This window comes from Vidua chalybeata, chromosome 1 (genome assembly GCF_026979565.1).
Source record: "Vidua chalybeata isolate OUT-0048 chromosome 1, bVidCha1 merged haplotype, whole genome shotgun sequence".
Classification (NCBI taxonomy): domain Eukaryota; kingdom Metazoa; phylum Chordata; class Aves; order Passeriformes; family Viduidae; genus Vidua; species Vidua chalybeata.
In genome coordinates this window covers 6,288,078-6,308,974 of record NC_071530.1, presented here as the reverse complement: position 1 = coordinate 6,308,974, position 20,897 = coordinate 6,288,078, and the positions used below count along the sequence as shown (strand labels likewise).

The 20,897-nt window shown below is 40.2% G+C and overlaps 1 protein-coding gene across 1 annotated transcript in view; it reads left to right on the top strand.

Moving 5' to 3' along the window:
* The window catches only part of RHEB (Ras homolog, mTORC1 binding), a 38,285-nt gene extending 17,867 nt beyond the window's left edge, over positions 1 to 20,418 (top strand). Inside the window, exons 2-8 of the mRNA XM_053948576.1 lie at positions 257 to 328; positions 6,528 to 6,595; positions 9,685 to 9,767; positions 13,926 to 13,982; positions 14,083 to 14,130; positions 14,656 to 14,737; positions 19,885 to 20,418. Coding sequence (XP_053804551.1) covers positions 257 to 328; positions 6,528 to 6,595; positions 9,685 to 9,767; positions 13,926 to 13,982; positions 14,083 to 14,130; positions 14,656 to 14,737; positions 19,885 to 19,977 — 503 coding nt within the window. The 3' untranslated portion in view covers positions 19,978 to 20,418. The remainder of the gene's footprint in view (positions 1 to 256; positions 329 to 6,527; positions 6,596 to 9,684; positions 9,768 to 13,925; positions 13,983 to 14,082; positions 14,131 to 14,655; positions 14,738 to 19,884) is intronic.
* Positions 20,419 to 20,897: the final 479 nt, after the last annotated feature.

The window sequence follows — 20,897 nt, the reverse complement described above, 5'->3', positions numbered from 1 at the left end:
AATTATGCCCTGTTAAAACAAAAGCAGAACACATGCCGAGTAGCTTTTGCGCTGCTTTTTATATGTTCAGGAGACCCAGTTACTAGAAATAGACAAATTAAAAATAGGTCAGTTGTCATGTATAGATAGTTTAAATGAACCACATGGAGCTCATATTGGATAGATAGAAAATTGGTGTATCTACTAGTAACCAATGAAGTGATAACAACCAGAAGACTTTGTTTCATTCTGGATTTTTCTTTCCTTTGATTTACAGGAAAATCTTCACTGACAATCCAGTTTGTGGAAGGACAGTTTGTTGATTCATATGATCCAACCATAGAGAACAGTAAGTAAATAACTGCCAAGCTCCTCTTCTGTACCAAACAAACTTGATTGCTGCAGCATGGAAATCACTGTGTGCATATTTCTCCAAACAGCTAAACTTTTAACTTTAAATGAAGATACACCTAATGAATCTGGCCAAAATGCACCTTCTTGTATTTTGTGTGTGTTGTTGAGTATCTACTTCCCTTAATGTACTTGTGGCACTTTAAATTTCTTACATCATGCTATATGAAAATATGCCACCAAATACAAGTATTCCAGAGTCTCACATAAGGTCAGTATGTCCAGATGAACAGGAAGCCAGCAATACCCATCAGGATTAAACCACTTAGAAGGTAGGCTATGGGGCTATGATAGCTTGATAATCTTTTCAGTTACTCCTTTCCAGCAGCTGGATAACAAGGCTGCCACACAATCAGCTTGCTGCAAAGACTGGGTATTTGACTTCTCAAGTGTTTTTTTTTCCTCTTAGCAGTTCTTTTAAAAATAATTTTAGCACCTTTGTGAGTAGCTGGCATAGCAGGTGAGTAAAGACACTAATGTTAAAAATGCTGCCAAGAGGAAAAAGTAATTTCAGAGGTTACCTGGCATTCATTACAATCCAGCCACCTCTTTCTGAGCTAGCCTTGGCCATAAAGTACTTGAACAACTGCAGTGCTGGGCTGAGTAACTTGATCATGTTGGCTTACTTTAGTCATGTGGCAAATAAAAGTGGTTTCATGATCGTAGCCCTTGGGTTCTTGTATTTTAATGACTTCTGCAGTGGTGTAGCACATGTTTTTAGTGTTTTGAACTTCTGCAGTAGGATGTTAAGCCTATGTGATACTCCTGAAGTTTGAATGAAGCAATCAGCAAAACAAGGGTTTTTTCAATATATATATATGCGGTATATAATTACAAATCAGTAGCTATCAGGATATTTTACTTTATTGCTTAGAACTAAAATTCAAATCCTACTTTTTGAGAAACTCTAAATTTGCTTTAGCAAGTCAAAGTGGATAATTTGGCCCTTGGTCTTAATGTAGCTCTTGTACAGATATTAATACTAACACTTTCCATAATCCTTTTTTACTTTGTTTGAATTATAAGTCAGGTATGTCTTGAATTAAAGCTGCTAGCAAAATACTGGGGTTTAAGTTTCTTAATAATCTTAATTCAGTTGGGGCAGGTTATTTTTCACTGTCTGTGCCATATAAATGCAAATTATTTAAAGTTATCTTTTAGTTTTATGCGGCTGCATGTGAATGAATAAAGACTGAGAGACATGGAGTCAAAGTCTCTACAAAATCCTGAATCTGTGTCTTGTTTTAGGATTTTGACACATTGGTACAAGATTTGTCTTGTTTCATCCTTTTCCTGTTCTCTGTAGCTGCTGTTTGTAACTCTGTAGTTGTGTGTCTCACAACTTCAGCATTTCTGAACTATACAACAATACACTGTAGATGAATTTTGCTCTTATTTGACTCTCTTAGTCTGCACTGTTTGCTTGATCTGAATTCTAAGCATTGAGCATGTCCTGGCCATGATGCCATTGGGAGATGGCATCTTGAAAAGCCTTAACTTTTCACTTGATTTCTTTCTTGTTTGGAAAATAAACATTATTCATTTGCTGTAAGTCTTGTGATCCTGTGGCATGGCTGGAGGAATTTGCTTTCTGAAAGGTAGAGAATTGAAGGGTCCTTCTGACATCAGAAAACATTGCTGGGAAGTAAAGGTTGAAAAGATAAAAGTTATGCCCTGGGGCTCAAAACAGTGGGAAATCTGTCCCATCCTTAAGTCCCAGAAGGCCTGATAGATAAAATGTCTTAAAAATGCTTCTGTGAAGAACAGACAAGAGAACACATTGTAATTTAACACTAAAATTTAAAACTTATTGAACATTTTTTAAAGACATATATGAAACTAGTTTTGATGTGCTAATAATTCTTTTGACTTAAGAATGTAATACATTTTTTTTTTTCCTCTAAACAGAAGTCTTTGTTCAGTGAAGTCTTTGGACACTCCCAGCTGTGTTTCTGATTCTGTGTAGGGTCATAAGATGCAAAGTACCTGAGCAACTCTTAGACTTTTCCTAGCTCGTGATTTCACATTTGGTGGACAGTGTTGGCAAAAAAGGTTGAAAAGTCCAGGTTCTTATACTAAGGACAGTTTTGGAGAATGTTGGGATTTTCCAGGGCATTATAGTAAGCTGTAAAACCTTTTCAGTTTCATGTGGTGGTTTGGGTCTACACATGTAACAAAACCTGGACATGAAAAGCGTACATGGGAAAGGATAGTCTGGCCTATGTGATTTCTGTTTTGTCTCCAGAAAATTGTTAATAAAGTATTCTACCAGCAGTGAAGAAAGAGTAGAAAGCAGCAGTACTGCTGGTAATGTAGTCTTTATATTTTTTGTCCTCAAATAATAAAACTTGCACAAAATGTTGACAGCAAAGCTAAATTGTATGTAAGACAAGCTGTATTCAAGTTCTTACAGGAACAAGTTGTATAGTTTATAAGCCTTGAGCAATAGGAGTAAGACCTAATATTGTATAAATTTTAAGTATGAAAATCTCTGCCTTTGGAAGTGATAAAGGGAAAATAAGGTGCATCAGATTTTGCTTATTGTTTATGAAGGTTAGGACAACTTCACTGCTACGTTTTCTTTTGCTTCTATTACATTAGCACCAGAAAAGTTTATTTATTACACTTAAGGAGCATGTTGAATTCAGTTGCTTGTACCAAACTTCTGTGTCAGGAAGAGTAACTTGTATCCTTTTGTGACAGCAGTGGAGGTGAGAGATAATTGCTTCAGGAAAGAGACTCTCCCTGTCTCACTATCCCAACATTCAGCGGGAGTGACATCGCAGTGGGTGGCTGTTCTTGACACAGCCACCTTGAGAAACGAGTGGAACTGCTACTTTGAAGGAGTGTTGGAAAGAGAAGAAAGATCCTTGGAGAACAAGAGTTTGTGCAGAGGGTCTTTGTGGACACTGGGCTGGGTGTCCACAAAGGGTGGCTCTGCAGGTAGATCAGCTCACATGATCTAAGACCAGTGCAAATTAAAATGCAACAGTTTTTACAGGAATGAAAACTAGAACCTGAATTTGAAACTCAAATAGGTCAGAAGGAACAGATAATGAAGATGTGCACTTAACTCCACCCACACCATCTTTGCAGGGATGTCTTGTGTTGCAAGTAAGATGACTTGACTGCCCAGGTCTCAAATGTGTCCTCCAAAGCCTGCCTGGCTGCTTTTTGATTTTTGTTGCAGTTTTAGAGGGCCTTCTAGCACCATTTCACAGCTCTGTGGTCTTCCTTTCTCCCCTAAATAGCCTCACTAGCTCCCTAAGGAAAGAAACATCTTGCCCCATGCTTCCTACCTCCATCCCATGTTTTTTAATACAAATGTTAATACAAATGCATATTAGAAAGAGGCAGAGGGCTGGAGGACCCCTACTAGTAGTGGAGGGGGCACCTGTAGGTTTAGATGAGTCTGGGAGAGAATCTTCAAGGCTAAACTTCTACACATGCCTTGGAAACCTGCACTGGAAGGGTGAACTGTACTTCTCTGGAGCTGCTGGTGAGCAGCCTTCTAATGGGCGCCAGTGAGGTTTCTGAGGAAAACTAAAAATAGCTCTCTTGCATGGCACATTTCAGTGTTGTGAAAGGTGTCCTGGTAGATTAGTGGCAGCCATTGACTTTGGAATGGCAGGCAAGTAGAAAGACATGCCACCAAGGAGGTGGTAAGCAAGAAAAGTTTGTGAGGTGATTGTATTTAGCTACCAGCCATATTATGGCAATGATGTTATAGCACTCTTGTACCTTTCTTCAGTATCACTATTGATCTAAAGGCCTGCATTTCTTTGCCTGGTACTGTTTGGGATTTTGTTTTTTAGCATAATGGCTTGTTTCCACAGCAGCTGTCATTGAGTTGCACAAGCAAATAATTTCATTCATGCTGGTCTAATTGCAATGTGCTTGATCTTCAGGTAGTGATGATCACTGGAGTTAAGTGTTGCAAGGTGTAAGAATGTCCTGTTCTAAAATCCATATTCTAGTTGATGAGCAGTGCTTTGGAGATGCTCACGTTATGATTTAATGTCAGGTCAGGTCTGCTGAAAAGTGTCCTTGGTCTACCAGGAAGTGCCAAATTGTGCAGGGATTGTATTGTTGTTATCTTGTGCACAAGCACAGCAGAAGTCCTACAATGATAGGTGATGGAATTGGAAGTGAACACTTGGGCTGGATCAAGGGGACCAGGCTTTTCACCAAATTAAATTTTTAACTAGGAATGATTTTTAAAAGCTTCAGCAAAGAAATGGAAGTCATTAGCTGTGACTTCATTGAAGCAGATTTGTCTTCACATCGTGGGCTGTGCTTAGTGCTGCAAGGCTCTGCACTGTACTAACAGCTCTCCTCACCCGGCTGTGCTGACTCCTTCACTGTTTCCCTTCTCCTGTCTCTGTCACACTCTGCTTCCAGTAATGACAATGATGACATCATTGCTGTGTCTCTTCTAGGCTTCTAGAATAGTCTGAAAAAACTGCTGCCTGTCCCTTTTTAAATATCAGCTTCATGATGCCCTTGAAGTTACTTTGACTGCAGATGCTTTGATGTGTATGTGAAGTGTCAAGAGACTGGAGAGGCTGTTACTTGCACACCTGTAAATGCAGTGTGTCTCCAGAGGAGTCTGTTTACGCTCTGACTCCAAGCAGTGATATTGTATATAGCAACACTGCCTGCTAATATCTGTTCAAACAGCTTGTCCCCATCATAGCATTCATCCAAGGCAAAGAGCCATTGTGGATCTGTGTTTCATAACCTAAAACTTTTAGCTATTTGCAGCAATAACAACATCATCCACACTGATCTGAGGGCAGCCCATGTGCTAAAGCAACTTTCTTAGGGAATAACCAGGGTAAGGCAGGAGCTCTCTTCGAGGCTTTCAAATGTCATTTGCTGATTTTGTAGTGGAAACTATAGGTACACTATACACTGTTGATTTAGACACTGTTAGGTTGGCTTTGCTGTTTGAATTGCTCCTTTTTTTCAGGGATTGGATTTATTAGGTGGGTTGAAACCGCCAGTTTCAGCTATTTCAGCCCACTTATTCAAGATAATGCTCACATTGTAGGGACTTGACAGAGCAACAAGCTTTGGCTGGGAGGAGGAAAGTTGGCCAACTCCATCTACTTCAGGCGTGGGCAGGGACTGCCCAGCGGGGTCAGGAATGTTCAGCTGTGCAGCTTTGGGAAGCTGTTGGTCAACTCAGCTCACCTAAGTGACCTGTTCATCTGACTCTGTTTCCCTGCTCATCTCTGCAGTGGCAGATGAGGTTTCTGAGGACCGTTACTAGTTGGGAAAACCACCCCAACTAGAGGATAACACAGACTTTACTCAGTGTATCAGTACTGTCCAGCAATGGTCTCTGGAGTGTGTCTCAAAGGCCATACGAGACTTCCAGAGCCAGGTTTGTGTGCTCTGGTTGGGACATTATTCCTGCAGGAGCTGTGGCACTGTTTGCTTTTGCAGTTGCATAACACAAACACTGGGTAAGATTCCTCTGCTCACAGCACGTTGGCATTTCATGAATCCAAGGAAGAGCAGCAATTCTCATCACTTTCAGGGACTGACTGTACTTTGTGGCTGGGGACTGCATAGGCTGGTAGCTACAGCAAATGTGAAAGCAACATAGTGAACTTAGCTAATTGTCATCATTTGGGTTTAATATAATCATAAGTTCTGTGTGTTTTAGCCCCCAAAGATTTTTCCTTTCTTCAATCTAGATCACTTACTTCATGGTATTTACATTTAGGAAATTAATCTTGCTAAACTGTCTGGAAAGCAAGGAGAAGACCCAATAATAAGTTAAAACTTAGCTTTGATGCCAGTTGAATTTATGTGTCTTGTGTTAAATTATGATTGTCTGGATTTTGAGAAATGCATGTAAATCCTCCTTTTTATTCCTCTTATTCCCTCTTTTACTTAAGAGAGCAAAGAATACGCTGCTGTATCCAGAGTGAGAATCATCTGACATCTGAGTTCTTAAATTCAATTTCTGAGTTTTGCTAGCTGCAATAGACTAGTTATAAAAACAGTATCTGATAAGCCTTTTATTGCTCATTTCTTCATGCTTTGGCTGATGATAGCACAGATGAGTGACTTCTGATCTCTTTCTTGTGTGTAATTCTGACCTGTTTATGTATTTCTTGTTCTAGCTTTTACAAAACTGATCACAGTGAATGGCCAAGAATATCATCTTCAGCTGGTTGACACTGCTGGCCAGGTAAGTTATCTTTCTTTGAATCTTTTTTCTGAGTTATGACAACAGGTATTGATATTTCTGTTGAGCTAAGTTCATAGTGACTGTGCATTCAGAGGTGAAAGTTAACTTTAAAATGATACTGACTTCTTGTTTAGTCACTAAAGAACTTTTTCTGTAGTGTTTATTGAAAGGTTTTGGTTTATTGTTTTGTTACTGGGTTGTTTTGTTTTTTTTTTTTTTCACTATCTATTGAATAAGTACCTAAAAAAAGGGAAGAGGAAACTACCTTAACTCTGATGGCCCAAAAGTTCATCAGTAGCTTGTGTGCTATTTACAGAGTAAATGAGCAGTCTTGCTTTAGATGAAAAATGGGGCTCCAGTAAACCATGGGGAAATTTTTCATGGCTTTTTCGTATTTGTCTGCTCCAGCTACACCACCATGACTTGTATCCATGGAGCAGTCATGGGCAGCACACAGATTCATGTAGGTGGCACTTACTGAGTTAGGAATGAACTGCTGCAGTTTGTCTGTGTTTTAACGTGATGGTTCACGTGTGCATCCGAGCTCCACGTAATGACAGGGAGTGAGGAGACAGCGAGCACGTGTCCTGCAGCGTGCTGGGGAGCTCTGGGAAGTGCAGGTGTTCATTATTTACAGGTACAGGGGTTCATCACACACTGCTGCTTGGCTGAACCCATGCATGAGAGTGCTGTGTCTTTTGAGAGACTCCATATGAGTGGAAAAACTCATCAGGGACCACTAATTAGACCCCTGTATTTTTATCCTTTTTTTTTTTTTTTTTTTTTTTTTGCTTATGTGCTCTTGCCTTCCATGATCTCATCCTATGCCTTTGGGTTTTTCCAAACTATGAGTAGTGTTAAACAATGTTAGTCTTGTAAAATATGCTGCCAGTACTTAAGGCTTTAAAGCTGCAGGATACCTGCTCATAGCTGGGAGACTGTTCAGAGGGGTTGTAACTTTCTAGGTATGTTTGATTGCTTTCCTGGAAGAGAGCTGTGTGACTAGGGAATAGCCATGCTGTATTTATATGGTGTCAGCCCTTGGTGCTCATCAGCAGCATGTGTAATCACTCAGAGGTGTCTGAGCACAACAGTGGCCACAGGATTGCTGGATGGGGAATGCTCTGCAGAGGAGAGGGTGAGAGAGGGGCAGGCTGAGGAGTGTGAGCAGCAGAACAAGCTCCATAGGTGTCACTCAGTGCCTCTGTAAGTGCACATGCATTACAGCTCTGACTGTGTAGTGTAGTGATAAAAGAAAAATTCCTCTTTGAGGAGAAAACTGCCTCTGGGAAGGCAGTGTGACTCACCACTAACATATCTCTATTTCTGAGGATTGATTTAGTGTTATACAGTATTGTGGAACCTAAATAGCTTCTTTCCCAGCCTGTGGTTATTTTCAGTTTTAATTCTTCATGGAACCATTTGAATTTTGATTTCTGGTTAGAGGGGGGAGATGATGTTAGGTTATGGAAGGTGTGGCTTGGACAGATTTCTTTCTCAAGTCTGTCTTGCTTAATGGCCCATAGGGAGTCCTCATGTATACAGCAAGAATTGTATTGCAGATTTGTTAAATACTTTTGAAAACCTAGCTACAGCTTGAAAAGTTGTAGCAATGTTGTTTTATCACTTGACAGATTTCTTATTTTGACCCGTAAGTTGCAGTGAGCAGAGCAGCTTTCATTCCATCTCCTAACAAGCTAAAAATAAAGTCATTAATTAGGAACAGTTGAGATTATGGCACTTATTTTTCTTGGTGTTCATTCTCTGTCCTGTGCCTCTTTACTTCCCTGGTTATTTACTGAGCTTTGTGCAATTCAGTCCAGCACGGGTCTTGATACAGAGTCACAAAAGAGGGGTGTAAAAGGAAATCTTACCTAACCCCAAATTCCAGCTGGGGCAGTCCTGGGAATTTCCAGGTAAAGTAAAGCCACTACAGAGTTGCACTTTCACCTTTTTTACACAGACTTAGCTCAAATCCCTTCTGAGTATTGACTTTGGGATTTCACATCCAACTGGAGTGGCACTTTGGCATTTCAGAGAAGATGGGGGAGGGCTGCCCTCAGTGTGTAGCAATAAAAGCAAATAAGGGCAGCTTTTGCCAAGTTTTATTCTTTCAAACTTTTTTTGGCTGGATCTCTGAAGTTGATTTATAAAGAGTTTTTCCTCTTCTGCCAGTGAGGGAAGTTGGATTCCTTTTGGGTGTCTTAGATTTAAGCTATGTGGTTGCACCGCTCCATCTGTTCAGCCATGACAATAAGAGAGAGGTTATTTGATCTTCAGCTAAAATTAACATCTTCAAAAGCATAGGTTTAACAATTTGAGAACTCATGCAATAGGAAGTATGGCTCTTGTCAAAATGGAAATATTTCCTGGGAAAATCTGTTGGAACGGGTTTTTGACGTTGGATTCGTAATATTTATGTTGCATTGCCTGCAATATATCAGTCTGTTTTGTTTGCCCCTTTTCTAGAGGGGTAATAAATTCACTGAGTGAGTTTCTGGTTGGTTTTGTCTGGTTTTCTATTTACATAAACACTTGTCCTATAATGAAAACTTACAGTTGTCAGAAAGCAACTAATAACTGTATTTTTTGCATTTGATAAGCATAAGTTAGGAAGTTATTCACTTCCTACCAGATTCCTTAGGTAATTTAGAAGTGATCAGTGTAATTTGAAATTACAAACTGCTAGATCCTGTTGTCAGCTGTTGAAATTAAGATTTTGAAATGTATCACCAGCAAAATAAGACGCATATTTGCTAATTAGTGGTGGGACAGAGTGGATGTTTTGTACTAATACAAACAGATAATTAAGCAGGATAAGAGGATTGGGAAGAGCTTCAGCTCATCCATAGTCTTAGAAGGAATAAACCATAAAAGCTGTAGATTAAATTGTAGAGTATACAGATGGACTTTTAGCCTTCCCTAGGTTTGGTAAAGATGCTGCTTGTGATGTTATGATGAAAAAATTCTGAAAGTACTACCTACACAAAATGTCTTAGAGATACTACCAACTTACCTGATGGTGATCTAGTGGCATCAAGGTCTGAACTGTGGCACCTTTAATTTTAAATGCAATATTCCTTCCACAGGATGAATACTCCATATTTCCTCAGACGTACTCCATAGACATCAATGGCTACATTCTTGTTTATTCAGTCACGTCAATAAAAAGGTAATAAAATCTGTTTGTGTTCCTCTCTTTAAATATTTTCTGGGTTTAGCTCCTGCCTCTGCTGTATTTTGTGTGATTATTTCAATTAATCTTTCTCCTTTAGAAGTATAGTAGGAGTGAATATTAAGGCTTTTTTTCAAAAATGTCCCCTCAGACCCAAATGTCACAGACACTTTGCAGACTAATGTGCAAGGTACCATGTAAGAAATGAGATTGTTAAACTGCATTGTTTTGAGGTGTAAGTAGTACAAAGGATCATTTCAGAAATGAGTTCATTGCTCTTGTTTCAGATAGAAAGGCAGCCATAAATACAAAGCTGAAGGGCACTGTACATTTATGTGAAGTACCAGTTAGTTGCTAGATCATTCCTTCAGCCTTGTAGCATCTTACAGTACTGAAATTCCTTTGACTTCTTGTTTTGAACTGTCCTGATTAACCACAGAAATACTCATATAAACAGCAATAGATGGCTTTTGGACTGTAAACCCTCTCTTGGCATGCTGCAGCAAATAATCCTCCCTGGAGGTTGTCCCAGAGTGTCCCTCTTGTCCTTGCTGTTGCCTATCCAGAGTCCATCATACCTGGAGTCATGTGAGACACACAAAGCTTTGTGTGGCTTTGTCATCTTCTGTTATTTCCTCCCTTCCTCTGGTCATCTTGCTTTGTTTAAATACTGCTTATCCTTGAGTAGGTGTTGATTTTCTAATGTTGTACAACATCTTTATTAGGTCAGCTGAAATTTTCTGAAATTTTTGTTTGAAGAAAGTGATTAAGACTTTAGACCTTTCAGTCTCATCAAGTACAGGAGAAGTTGATGTTTCCCTTCTACTTCAAGGCAGTTGATGAGCTTTTTACAAGTGCTGAAGTGTTTCATGTATTTTCCTCTGAATCAAACAAAACTGGTCATTTCAAGCTCTTTGACAGGCTGTCATAAAATACAGGTAAAGCAACTTGCCTGTTGGCTCTTTTTCCTTCTCAAAGGAAGGATATAGTCGGGTTATAAACTTTTGCTGTTTGCAAGGTCTTTAATGTTGAACAGATTTCACAGTTCTTCATTCTTGGTTTTCATCTTCAGTTGTGAAGTAGAGAAGGACAAGCACATGTTAGGCTTTTATGTCTGTCTAGAGATACTAAACTACCCATCTCTCTCTGGGTCTGGGTTTTTTTGTGAGAGGTTCAGTTGTTGGTGCTGGGTAACTTGTATGAAATAGGAGTCAGTATTCTCTGCCTAAGTAGCCAATGCTCCACTCCTAAAGCAAATACAAAAAAGTTCACTGATAAATGGGTTCTGTGAGGACAGAAGTGCCTTTGACTGAAACCATTGTCCATCATTCAGGGGATCCTGCAACCTGTGCTGTTCCCTGTTTGGCAGCTGAAGGATGTGTTCTTTCTCAGCCACTCCAGTTGTTCCCTCATGATGTCTTGAGCTCACCAGGTGAAGAAATGTGAAGAACATGTTTTCTGTGGTAGCATTCAATCAGTTAAACCAAGTTATGGTAAAAATACAAGACAGACTAACTTAAGGCTGTAGGTCAGATGTCTTTTCATCAGTTTTTAATCTTGATGAGTTTATTCCAAGTTTTTATTGTTGTTGTTTCTTCCTTAAAATTTCAAAGTGTCCATGATCCTGTCTTGTTCAATTCCTTATGTTCTTTATCAAGACAGTGTTTAGGTGATAGGAAAGGTCTTCCACAATACTCTGGTAGCTTCTATGACTTGCCCAGACAATGAGATCAGTCATCATCTGTCCTGACTTCTGTCAAACTTGTATATTGATCCAAATATTGATCCAGCTGGGTGAGAGCTTTGACAGCAGACTTAATAGAAATGCTCTTTTTAAAGTTATCAGCTACTCTGCTAACCTCCAGTGGGAAGTTTAAATAGGACTTGAATGAAAGCTAATGCCCTACATTTTTTATATGCCCAGGCTCTCAGCAGCAAGGTTACTGGGAGGCTTTTGCTCTAGTTCAGCTTAATTAAATTCCAATTTTGTATCTTGCTAAGTTCCATGATTTTGTGTAACACATTTATCTGACAGTTAGTAATGGGATTTTTTTTTTTTTTTTGTATTTCACACATTGAGCTGTTTTCTGTAACCCATTTGCTTGACAGAACTGGAAGGGACCTCTTAGTCTCCAAATCTCACAGTTTCACAGCTTGATGTGATGGTGCTATTTTTACATTGGTCACTCCTTGTTCCTTTTTGTCCTTGCTCATTTCAACATTATTAATTTGGAAAGCTTTCTAGAACATTAATTGGTCAAGTTTCATTCCTGGCAGTTCTTAGCAACTTGTTTCTGTGTCAGAATTGTGTTGGAGTTTAAATAGCACTTCTCCTGTGGTTTCCACCTTGGTCTGTTAACAAGGATCAGCTTTTTATTTGTAGTATTTTCACTAAAAAAGGAAGGTTGTGAACAATCTCAGACAAGCAGATGGTACCCAAAGTGGGGCCATGGAGAGCCCAGGTTCAAGAGCACCTGGCAGCATTGTACAGGGGAGCCTCAGGCAGGGACTCGCCAGGGTGCTGTGCTGATTTTCTGGCTTAGCTGGAAACAACACACCTAATAGGGGAAAGGAAACAGTGATTGTACTGTTCTAGGGATTCAGTTAGCCTGTGGGTAGGGTGCTAAGATTTTTCCCATTGCTTCAGATTGAGAAACAGTTTTGTGGTCTGTAGCAGATGGGTTTTTTGGTAGCATTTTTATTCTTTCAGTTTGCAGAGTCACATAGTTCTGTGTGTAGTGATGCCTTTTGACTCTATAACAGCCAAGCTCCATTTAACTCTTATTTTCTTAATAATTATGAACATCCAAGATGAGTTCTCAAGTCTAGAATTTCCTTAATACTCTTTCAGCATAAGCTCCTTATGTCCCTAAAGTCCTTTCATTGATTTCACATTTTTCATTGATTCCACGTTTTCCACAGTGTAATCTGTAGTATCCTTCTTGAGTTACCAGTAGCAATTTGTGCCAGACTAACTCATGCTTCTGTTTACAAAGAACTCATTTTCTCCATAGGATACACTGAAACTATTAGCTGAGCATGGAGAAGCATTGTGTTCCACACAGTCTCAGATATTATTGCTGGAGTCAGACAAATTGACCTGCTTGACAGAAAATCCATCTTAAATGTGGTAGAGTTTATTGTTCTAGAAGGGAGAGGTTTTATTGCTTTGAATGGTGTTTTTAGGCACCAGGTCTTTGATTGCTCTGAGCTGGAAGTGTGTTTGAGTGCTGCTCTATTTTTAAGAGTTTAAATTCTAATTGAAATGCAGTGCAAGTCAAGACACTGCCTGCAGCTAGCAACCTTGGAAACTGAAAAGGTTTTGGTCCCTTTTCTGTTGTCCAGTTGTGTGTCTCATCCCTGAGCCTAAGTCTCTCTTAAATCCAAATTGTGCACTTCATGTACCAGCATTTTTTCCATAGTGTAACCAGAGGAGTGCAACATCTGCTCTTCAACCCCGTTTATAGCTTGTTCTCAAAAGTACTGAATATCAAATGCAGTGGATTTTGTTAGTGAGGTTTTTGACTTGATATTCTACAGTACTGCTTCTTACCTCCTGTCATCCAAACTTCACCTACGTGGTAGGGGAACAGACAAAGAGTATTTGAATAATCACTCTTTTACTGCCATCTTGCAGATCAGTTTACTCACTTTCCACAGAAAATTAGAATTTTGTCTCCTTTTGGCTTTTACATAAATAAAACTTCATTATGTATGAACTAAATATTTGTTAAAAACAATGATGGAGCTTGCCTAACTAATTACTTTTTCTTTCAATTTGCTTTAATTTGACATACTCATCCAGGGTTGTTGGACTGCAGCAGTTAAATTTGTCACTGCATATACAAACCAGATGAGAGGTGGGAGGGACTTGGGATGATTCTGTGTTAGATGCATCAGTCCAGGGTAATGTTACTTATTTCTGCAAATACCATAACTGGGGAGGCTGTAAGGGTAGGCTCAGGCTGGTCTCTGCTGCTGCTGGGACCAGTTTGCTGTTGTTACACAAACGGGTAAGACTTTCAGCATCTGTGTAGTTGTGCATACATAGACTAAGTTTTAAACACAACCTACATATGCATTTAATTGCTTGTGTATTGGGTATTGAGGATAAACATCAGAGTGCATGTGTGACTTCATCCCTTTATTTTGCAGTTTTGAAGTGATAAAAGTTATCCATGGCAAGTTATTGGATATGGTGGGAAAAGTCCAGTAAGTAGTGACACTTTCATCTCATTTCATTGCAGGCATGTTGCTAGTGCTTTGTTCAGTATACTGTAACTGTTCTGAAGTTCTGAACTTTCTTTCACAGAATACCCATTATGCTGGTTGGAAATAAAAAAGACCTGCATATGGAACGGTATGTGAACTCCAGAATGTGAGAAATGCAAGGCAGCAGCCCGCATTCCTGTGGCTGCAACGCGCTGGGTTTGTTCTTGGCTTTCCAGAGCTAAAATCAGATTGGAGGTTAAAATGAGTTACTGGCAAGGGACTTGTGTCCAGAATGTGAACTACAAACCATGAACTTCTGTTGTAATGTTGATTTTTGCTGTGAGGTTCCAGGGACAGTCATTTAACACTCTGGGATTTTTTCAAAGTAAGTAACAGAAGTGTATTTGTCACAGCAGCAATACCAGATGATATTACAGATTATGAAAACAAAGCAATACTTTGGGACAACTGCTGTTCTGGGTCACAGAGCAGTTTTACGTGGCCCAGAAGTGCATTTGACAGCAGCCAAAAGCAAATGCTTTGGATCAGACTTCACAAGACATTCCTATTACAATGCACCTAAGTGCTTTGGTACTCCTGAGGTATTTCTTGACATATCAGATTCCAATTCTTCTGCAAGTTATAAGAAACACATTTTTCTTTCTCTGATCAGGGTGATCAGCTATGAAGAAGGGAAAGCTTTAGCAGAATCCTGGAATGCAGCTTTCTTGGAATCTTCTGCTAAAGAAAATCAGGTAATGGATTCAAGAGTCACTTTATTCAAATAGCAGTGTAATGGATGACTCAGAGTTTCACTCAATAAGGGAAGCTACAATATTTGCATGCACTGTACAGATATTTTGTGTAGATGGAAGCAGAACGGCTGTCTACACTCAGGTTTATGTACACAAGTTTTTCCCTGCAACTGTCAATGGGAGGAGGAAGTGAAGAACTGAAAGTTCAGCTTCACTGAACATATCAGAACACTCAGTGACAAATTAAAACTCACATCCACAGGGTGGGTGGGAGAGGGTCTGTTACCTTAAACAGGAGTCACTGCTGCCAGAGCAGTGAGTTGGTGTAAGAGGATGAACCTTGTGTTTTAAGGTGCAGGGCAGGCTCAGTCTCTCTAATGGTGCAATGATCATTTTGTCTGATGTTTATGGTCAACAATTCTGCAAGTTATTGAGTAAAGTTGGATTTTTTCCCTGAGAGAAAAACTTGGATTATATTTTGCCACCAGATATGGAACACTTGGAGTTAGTTTATCAGGATTTCTGTTTCTGGCTAAGGCTTGCATTAACCTTGTCAAAACTGGCATGATGGAAGCATGAAATTTCTCAGTATCTTCTCTGTATGCTAGAGAGCTTCAAATGCATACCAAAGGAAATTAAATTGACAGTGTAAAGAATAAACCTGTTAAAAATGTCTGATCTTTTTTTCCACCCCTTTATTTTAAATAACTTCTGGATTAGGCAAAGCAGTTGCCTGTGCTCTTTTTCATTTGGCATATGTTCACAATGTGCAGCACCACAGCAATTCATATCCAGCAGAAGAATATCTTATTGATAACTTTTCTAGAGTTTGTATTGCTCTTGAACCAAGAAGAAAAAAATCATGTTTATTTATGTAAAGAAGCTACAAGCTTTGTAGGACACTTGGTATGTCCTGTGTGTTAACTTGCTGCACGGGCAAAATCCCCTGTACTGCCACGTATTTGTGCTCCTGTATTAAGCTGCCAGCTGGAGTTTATATATCAAATGTGGTACCCTTCAGGGAAATCAAAATGGCAATTGGATGTCAGATTTTCAAAATCCTGTACAAATCCCACCAAAAGAATTCAGAAGTCCTGTGCATTCTGGCTGTCAAAGGTCTTCCTTTCTGCAGGACCCTTCAGAATCGTGATCACAGGTTGCTGTAAATTCCATCCCTCTGGATTTACCAGCAGGTTGTTAGAGGCAGGTGCCTGAACACAATTCCTGCTTCATGCCTGCTATATAATACACTTTGTAAATTTGTCCAGCTTCAGAAGTCTGGCAGATCAGATGTCACTTCTGAGATGGATGCCTGCAGCATGTGACCATCCTTCAGGCTCTGTGGTACAGTTGTTTCCTTTGGAGGGTTGGGATGTGTGGAATAAAGTGTGAAGGAGCCCAACACTGGCACAGCTGCCTCAGTCTTCTCACACATCTCCAGCTCTGAAGAGGTGGAAGATTGAGTTTTGAGAGCCAAGTGTGGAGTCTGGAGCTGTGGGGTGCTGGGGGAAGAGGAGACACATTGTAATGTCCCTGCCTGTGAGTTGGACCAGGAGCACTTCTGAACTCATTTAGGTTTTCTCCTCCAAATCCTAACCTGACAGAATCGAAAGAGCTGATACATAGACTTCTGTCAGGACAGGGCATCTTCTCTTCCTCCAAAACTGTGTCTAGTCTGGGGGCAGGGGAAAGGGTTTGTTTTGAATGTGGTAACAAGCTGTGTTGTCATTTTCCTGGTACTGAGTGTTCACTTTACGTAAGCCAACATTACTGGAAAAAGAAGTCTGTTGGCACTTTCTGCATTGAAGTTCATCCAAATAATCACCTGTACTGGCTTGGTACTGTAAATGTAACTTGACTATCCAGATTAATTCCAAATTCCTTCCAAAAGTGTTCAGCTTCTGCTTGCTTAACAGAAAGCTGGTTTATGCTTAAGGCATCAGCTAAACTGGATGAGGGATTTGGAACTTGAGCACAGAGTTCAAAGCTTCTTGACTGGGCATATATCTGTTAATTCTCTCTGAAACCAAGCCCATCTGTATTTGGAGGATTTGGAGCAGAAATGTGACAATTTCTGGTGTGGTGCTCTGAGATTGGTTGTGTACATGATGTTCTTCACAGTGGTGAGGAGAGGGGGTGTCCCTGATAGCAAAGGCTCTTCTCCCCCTTTTCTGTCTTCCTGCTTTGCCTCCCCCAGCCCCCCAGAAAATCCTTTTTGGAGCATCTGTGAGAGTTCAAGGAGCATAACTCAATTGTACTGGGCAATTAAAATAGTTCTATAGATTAACTTAAACAAACTATGCCTATTCTGCCAAGAGTTATCAAAAGATAACATGTCCCAGAAGTAGCATGACTTGGAGTAGATGGAAAGTGAGAGAGGCAAAGATTAAAGCTGCAGTGATGATAAATGATCGTGGCTGGCAGGAGTTCTCAAGGTCAGATAGACTTGAGTATGTGCCAGCTCCTCCAGAGCTGGGTGACCTGGCAGGACTTTGGGAGGAGCCTGCATATCACCAGCACATCAGTCATCAAGGGAAATCCCTGGGCTTTGGGAAGGCAATCCTGACATTAATGGAAAAGACTTCTCTGAGATGACTGCTGGGCTGTTACTGTCATGTCTTCTCAAGCTGCTTAATTATTACCAGACGTGCACTGCTTTGGCTAACTTCAGGAATTTCAAGTCCTTTCTTGTGGAATTCCCTACACAGTGTCACCTAGGCTGTGGTAGAGTGCTTCATCTTAATGCCAGTGCAATAACATCACTCTTGGAAATACAACCAGAATCCAAAGTGGTCTTAAACCCAAGTGAAGCTGGAAGCCAACTTATACTTCCCAGGTGAAGCTAGAAGAATTTAGGTAGTAACAAACAACTAAATTGTGTTCATCCAGTTATGCAAAATGCATTAGGTAAATTGCAAAAGGAGCAAGGAAGTAGCAAAAAAAATTGCTTCTTACCAAAATGGAGCTCTCTTAAAAAGCAATTGCTTGGTTGTGCTTTTTTCAAGGGCAGCTTTGTCTTGGAGCTCAGAAGATACTCTGCTGAGTAAATGCTTCAGAGTAGTTTGGAATCCAGGGATCTGGCATGTTTGAACTGGCAAGGGATGGGGGAAACAACCCTCTTTTACCTGGCTATTATTCAAATTCCTGTGCCCAGTTCTGTGCTAGGATAAACCAGTAGTGTGAGCAGCTGAGAGTTTCCTCTTTGAAATAATAAAACAGTTGCCAAAGGGTGACTCCAGCACTGCAGGCTGGATTTGGGTGGTTGCACCTTCCTGCTGCCTCCTGGCAGCACATTCCCAACTCCCTACCCATGCAGGGAATCTGCCTCCTGAGCTGCCATCCTGCTCACACCGAGGGCACATCTGCAGCAGCAGCTGAGCCTCTGGTGTCCCCTGCTCACTGCTGGGCTCTGTGGGCAGCAGGTGTTGCCCAGGCTGGCATCGCTTTTGTTTGCTCAGGGAGAAAGGTAGAGGGAAAAGCCAGATGGCTTCCAGTGGGCTAGGTGTGACCCACATTCCATAATTGGACATATGGAGGCAGATGCATATAAAGTCTGGCTGCATCCTTTATTCCTTGTCACAAAACATCTTCCTGTGTTGTTTAAAGGCTCAGTCTAAAACTCTTCAGCACGTTTGAGCTGAATTACAAATTCTAAGGCATTCGCTGTAGGACAGTAATTAAACCTTCCCAGTGAATACGTATTTTCTGTGAAATGAATTAACAAACCCTGTGAACTCCTACATCTTAGTGCTTCAAACAGCTCATCTTAGAGAATGTGCAGCTTTTTGGTTGACAGAGTAAGTTGTGTAGGTTTTTTAATGGGTGCTGTGAAACGTGGGCAAAAAGATTTCATGTATGAAAATGAAACCATTGAAAATTTCAACTCTGAGGAAACAGTGGTGCAGTATATTTGTAAATCAGTGTATCACCAGGTTTTGATTAAGGGAAGCTCTTCATTAGTGGAAGCAGTTTGATAGCAACTGCAGTCCTGGCCATAGTTCTCCTAAAGTCTTAATTTGCTCAGGAAATATGTTGTATCATTACTGAACTAAACGAGCCTCTTCTGTCAGGTTCTGTTGGGATTCCAGGAGACTCCATTATATGGCATTATATGGAGAAATACCCTATTTTCCAGCTGGTGAAGTACTTTAAATAGTTCCAGAATCATACTGTGCACAAACAATATAAATGTAGGAAACTTTAAGTCTAATCTTGTTAAGATTGCTGCGGGGCTTCAGTCAATGAGATTAATTTGGAAGTGATCCAGTTAAGAATTATATCTTGTGGAGGTGGAAAAACATCTGTTAAATCAGAATATGTAGCCATAAATCACAGGGTGCTCTTCAGCCTGCTGATTAAAACCAACAAAACCCCCTTTTTATCCTCTTTCTAGCATGACTGCTTTTATATCATGAATATTCTTTCCTGTGCCTGGAATTCCATAAGTGGATGGCCAGAGGTTGGATCAAATGTTAGTCTGAGATGGTCAGGAGACCATTTCCAAGCTGAAGATTCACACACTGAAGCTCTAGTCATGCAGTTCAGTCTATTTAAAATGTAACTCCTTTTCTCTCAGGAGGACTTTATCAAAGGATATTGCTTAATATTGGTGACAGTTCAGCTTGTGCTTTCTGCTAGTGTCCTTGCACCGTGTCTAATACGGATCTTACTCACAGGGACAGTGAGAAAATCAAGAGTAGTAAAGTCACCCCTCATACTGAGCTGTGGAAAGTCAGTGTTGAGAGCTAAAAAATCTGCTGCCTTCTGAAATTATTCATTATTTTAAAGATTACTGAGGGCAAAGTGATTGGTTTATTCTCCAAAGCAGCACAGCATCCAAACCTTCTGTGCTGTCAGTCGCTCAGGACAGGCTCGCCATGCAAAGTAAGGTGATTACAGTTATTAGCTCTGTTGTGAATCTGGCTCAGTTTGTGCCTGCCCTCCCTGAAGAGGATTGCTGTGGATGGGGGTTTGCACTTCCCTTTGAAACTCAAATTACTGCATTTGCCCTCCTCACTTTCGGAATAAGCATTGGATGTGCGTTTATCTGCTGATGTAGTTGGTAAAACTGCTAACGTTTTTTAGTTATTCTTTCAGTAAGTGGGCAGTCCCTCCTTCCCTCCTAAATGTGTGCTCTCTCTTTGCAGACTGCCGTTGATGTTTTTAAGAGGATAATTTTGGAGGCAGAAAAAATCGATGGGGCAGCTTCACAAGGGAAGTCTTCATGCTCAGTAATGTAATTCCACTGCAGAACCTGAAAACACTGGGAATACATTCTACCTGAAGAAGCAAAACTGCCCATTATCTTTAAGGATAAACTATGCTTCTTTTTTTTTTTTTTTTTCCTTTTTTTTTTTTCCAATTTTTTTTTCTTCTGTTAACCTGAAAGATAAACAGTTGGTTTGGAGCCTTTCCCTTCAGATTATGTTAAACTCTGACTCCTGTGCAAATGGCTTCACTTCCATCTTCAAATTTTAAGCAATCATATTTTCAATTTATATATTGTATTTCTTAATATTATGACCAAGAATTTTACTGGCATTAATTTTTCAGTGTAGTTTGTTGGTTAGAATAATCATCAAAATGATGCATATTGTTACACTACTATTAACTAGGCTTGGATATCAGTGTTTCTTTGTGTTAAATGTATACTTGTAAATAAAATAGCTGCAAACCTTAAATGTTCTGTTTATAATTTTTCGTTGATTACTCCATATCAAGGATTTTTGTTTTTTTTTTCTTTGTGAAAAATGTTCACCTGCTGACCTTAAGAGGAGGCGTGAGATCCTTGGAGCCAATGGATTGTTTGACTATTGCTCGGGAAGTTGTTTGCAAATGATCCCAAACGTTTTTGCTACTGGAACTCCAGGCTGGCCAAGCAGCTCTGCTTTGCTTTGTGCCCGGTCACGGGAAGGAGAGACAAATGCCAGCTTTATTTGGAAGGGAAGTCCTGAGTTTCAGTCAGAACCTGCTCTGTGTTTTTCCTCTGTAACCGTTGAGTAAAGGGTGAGCAGAGCCGCCCCGAGTTCCTGCGCTACGGACTGTTCACGCAGACTTGTGACTGGCAGTGCTGTCAGGATGGAGTGGATTTATCCAGGTCACAAGCGTAGACTTGTTAAGAGAACAAAAATGTCATTTAAAATAAATTGCACGTCCTGAA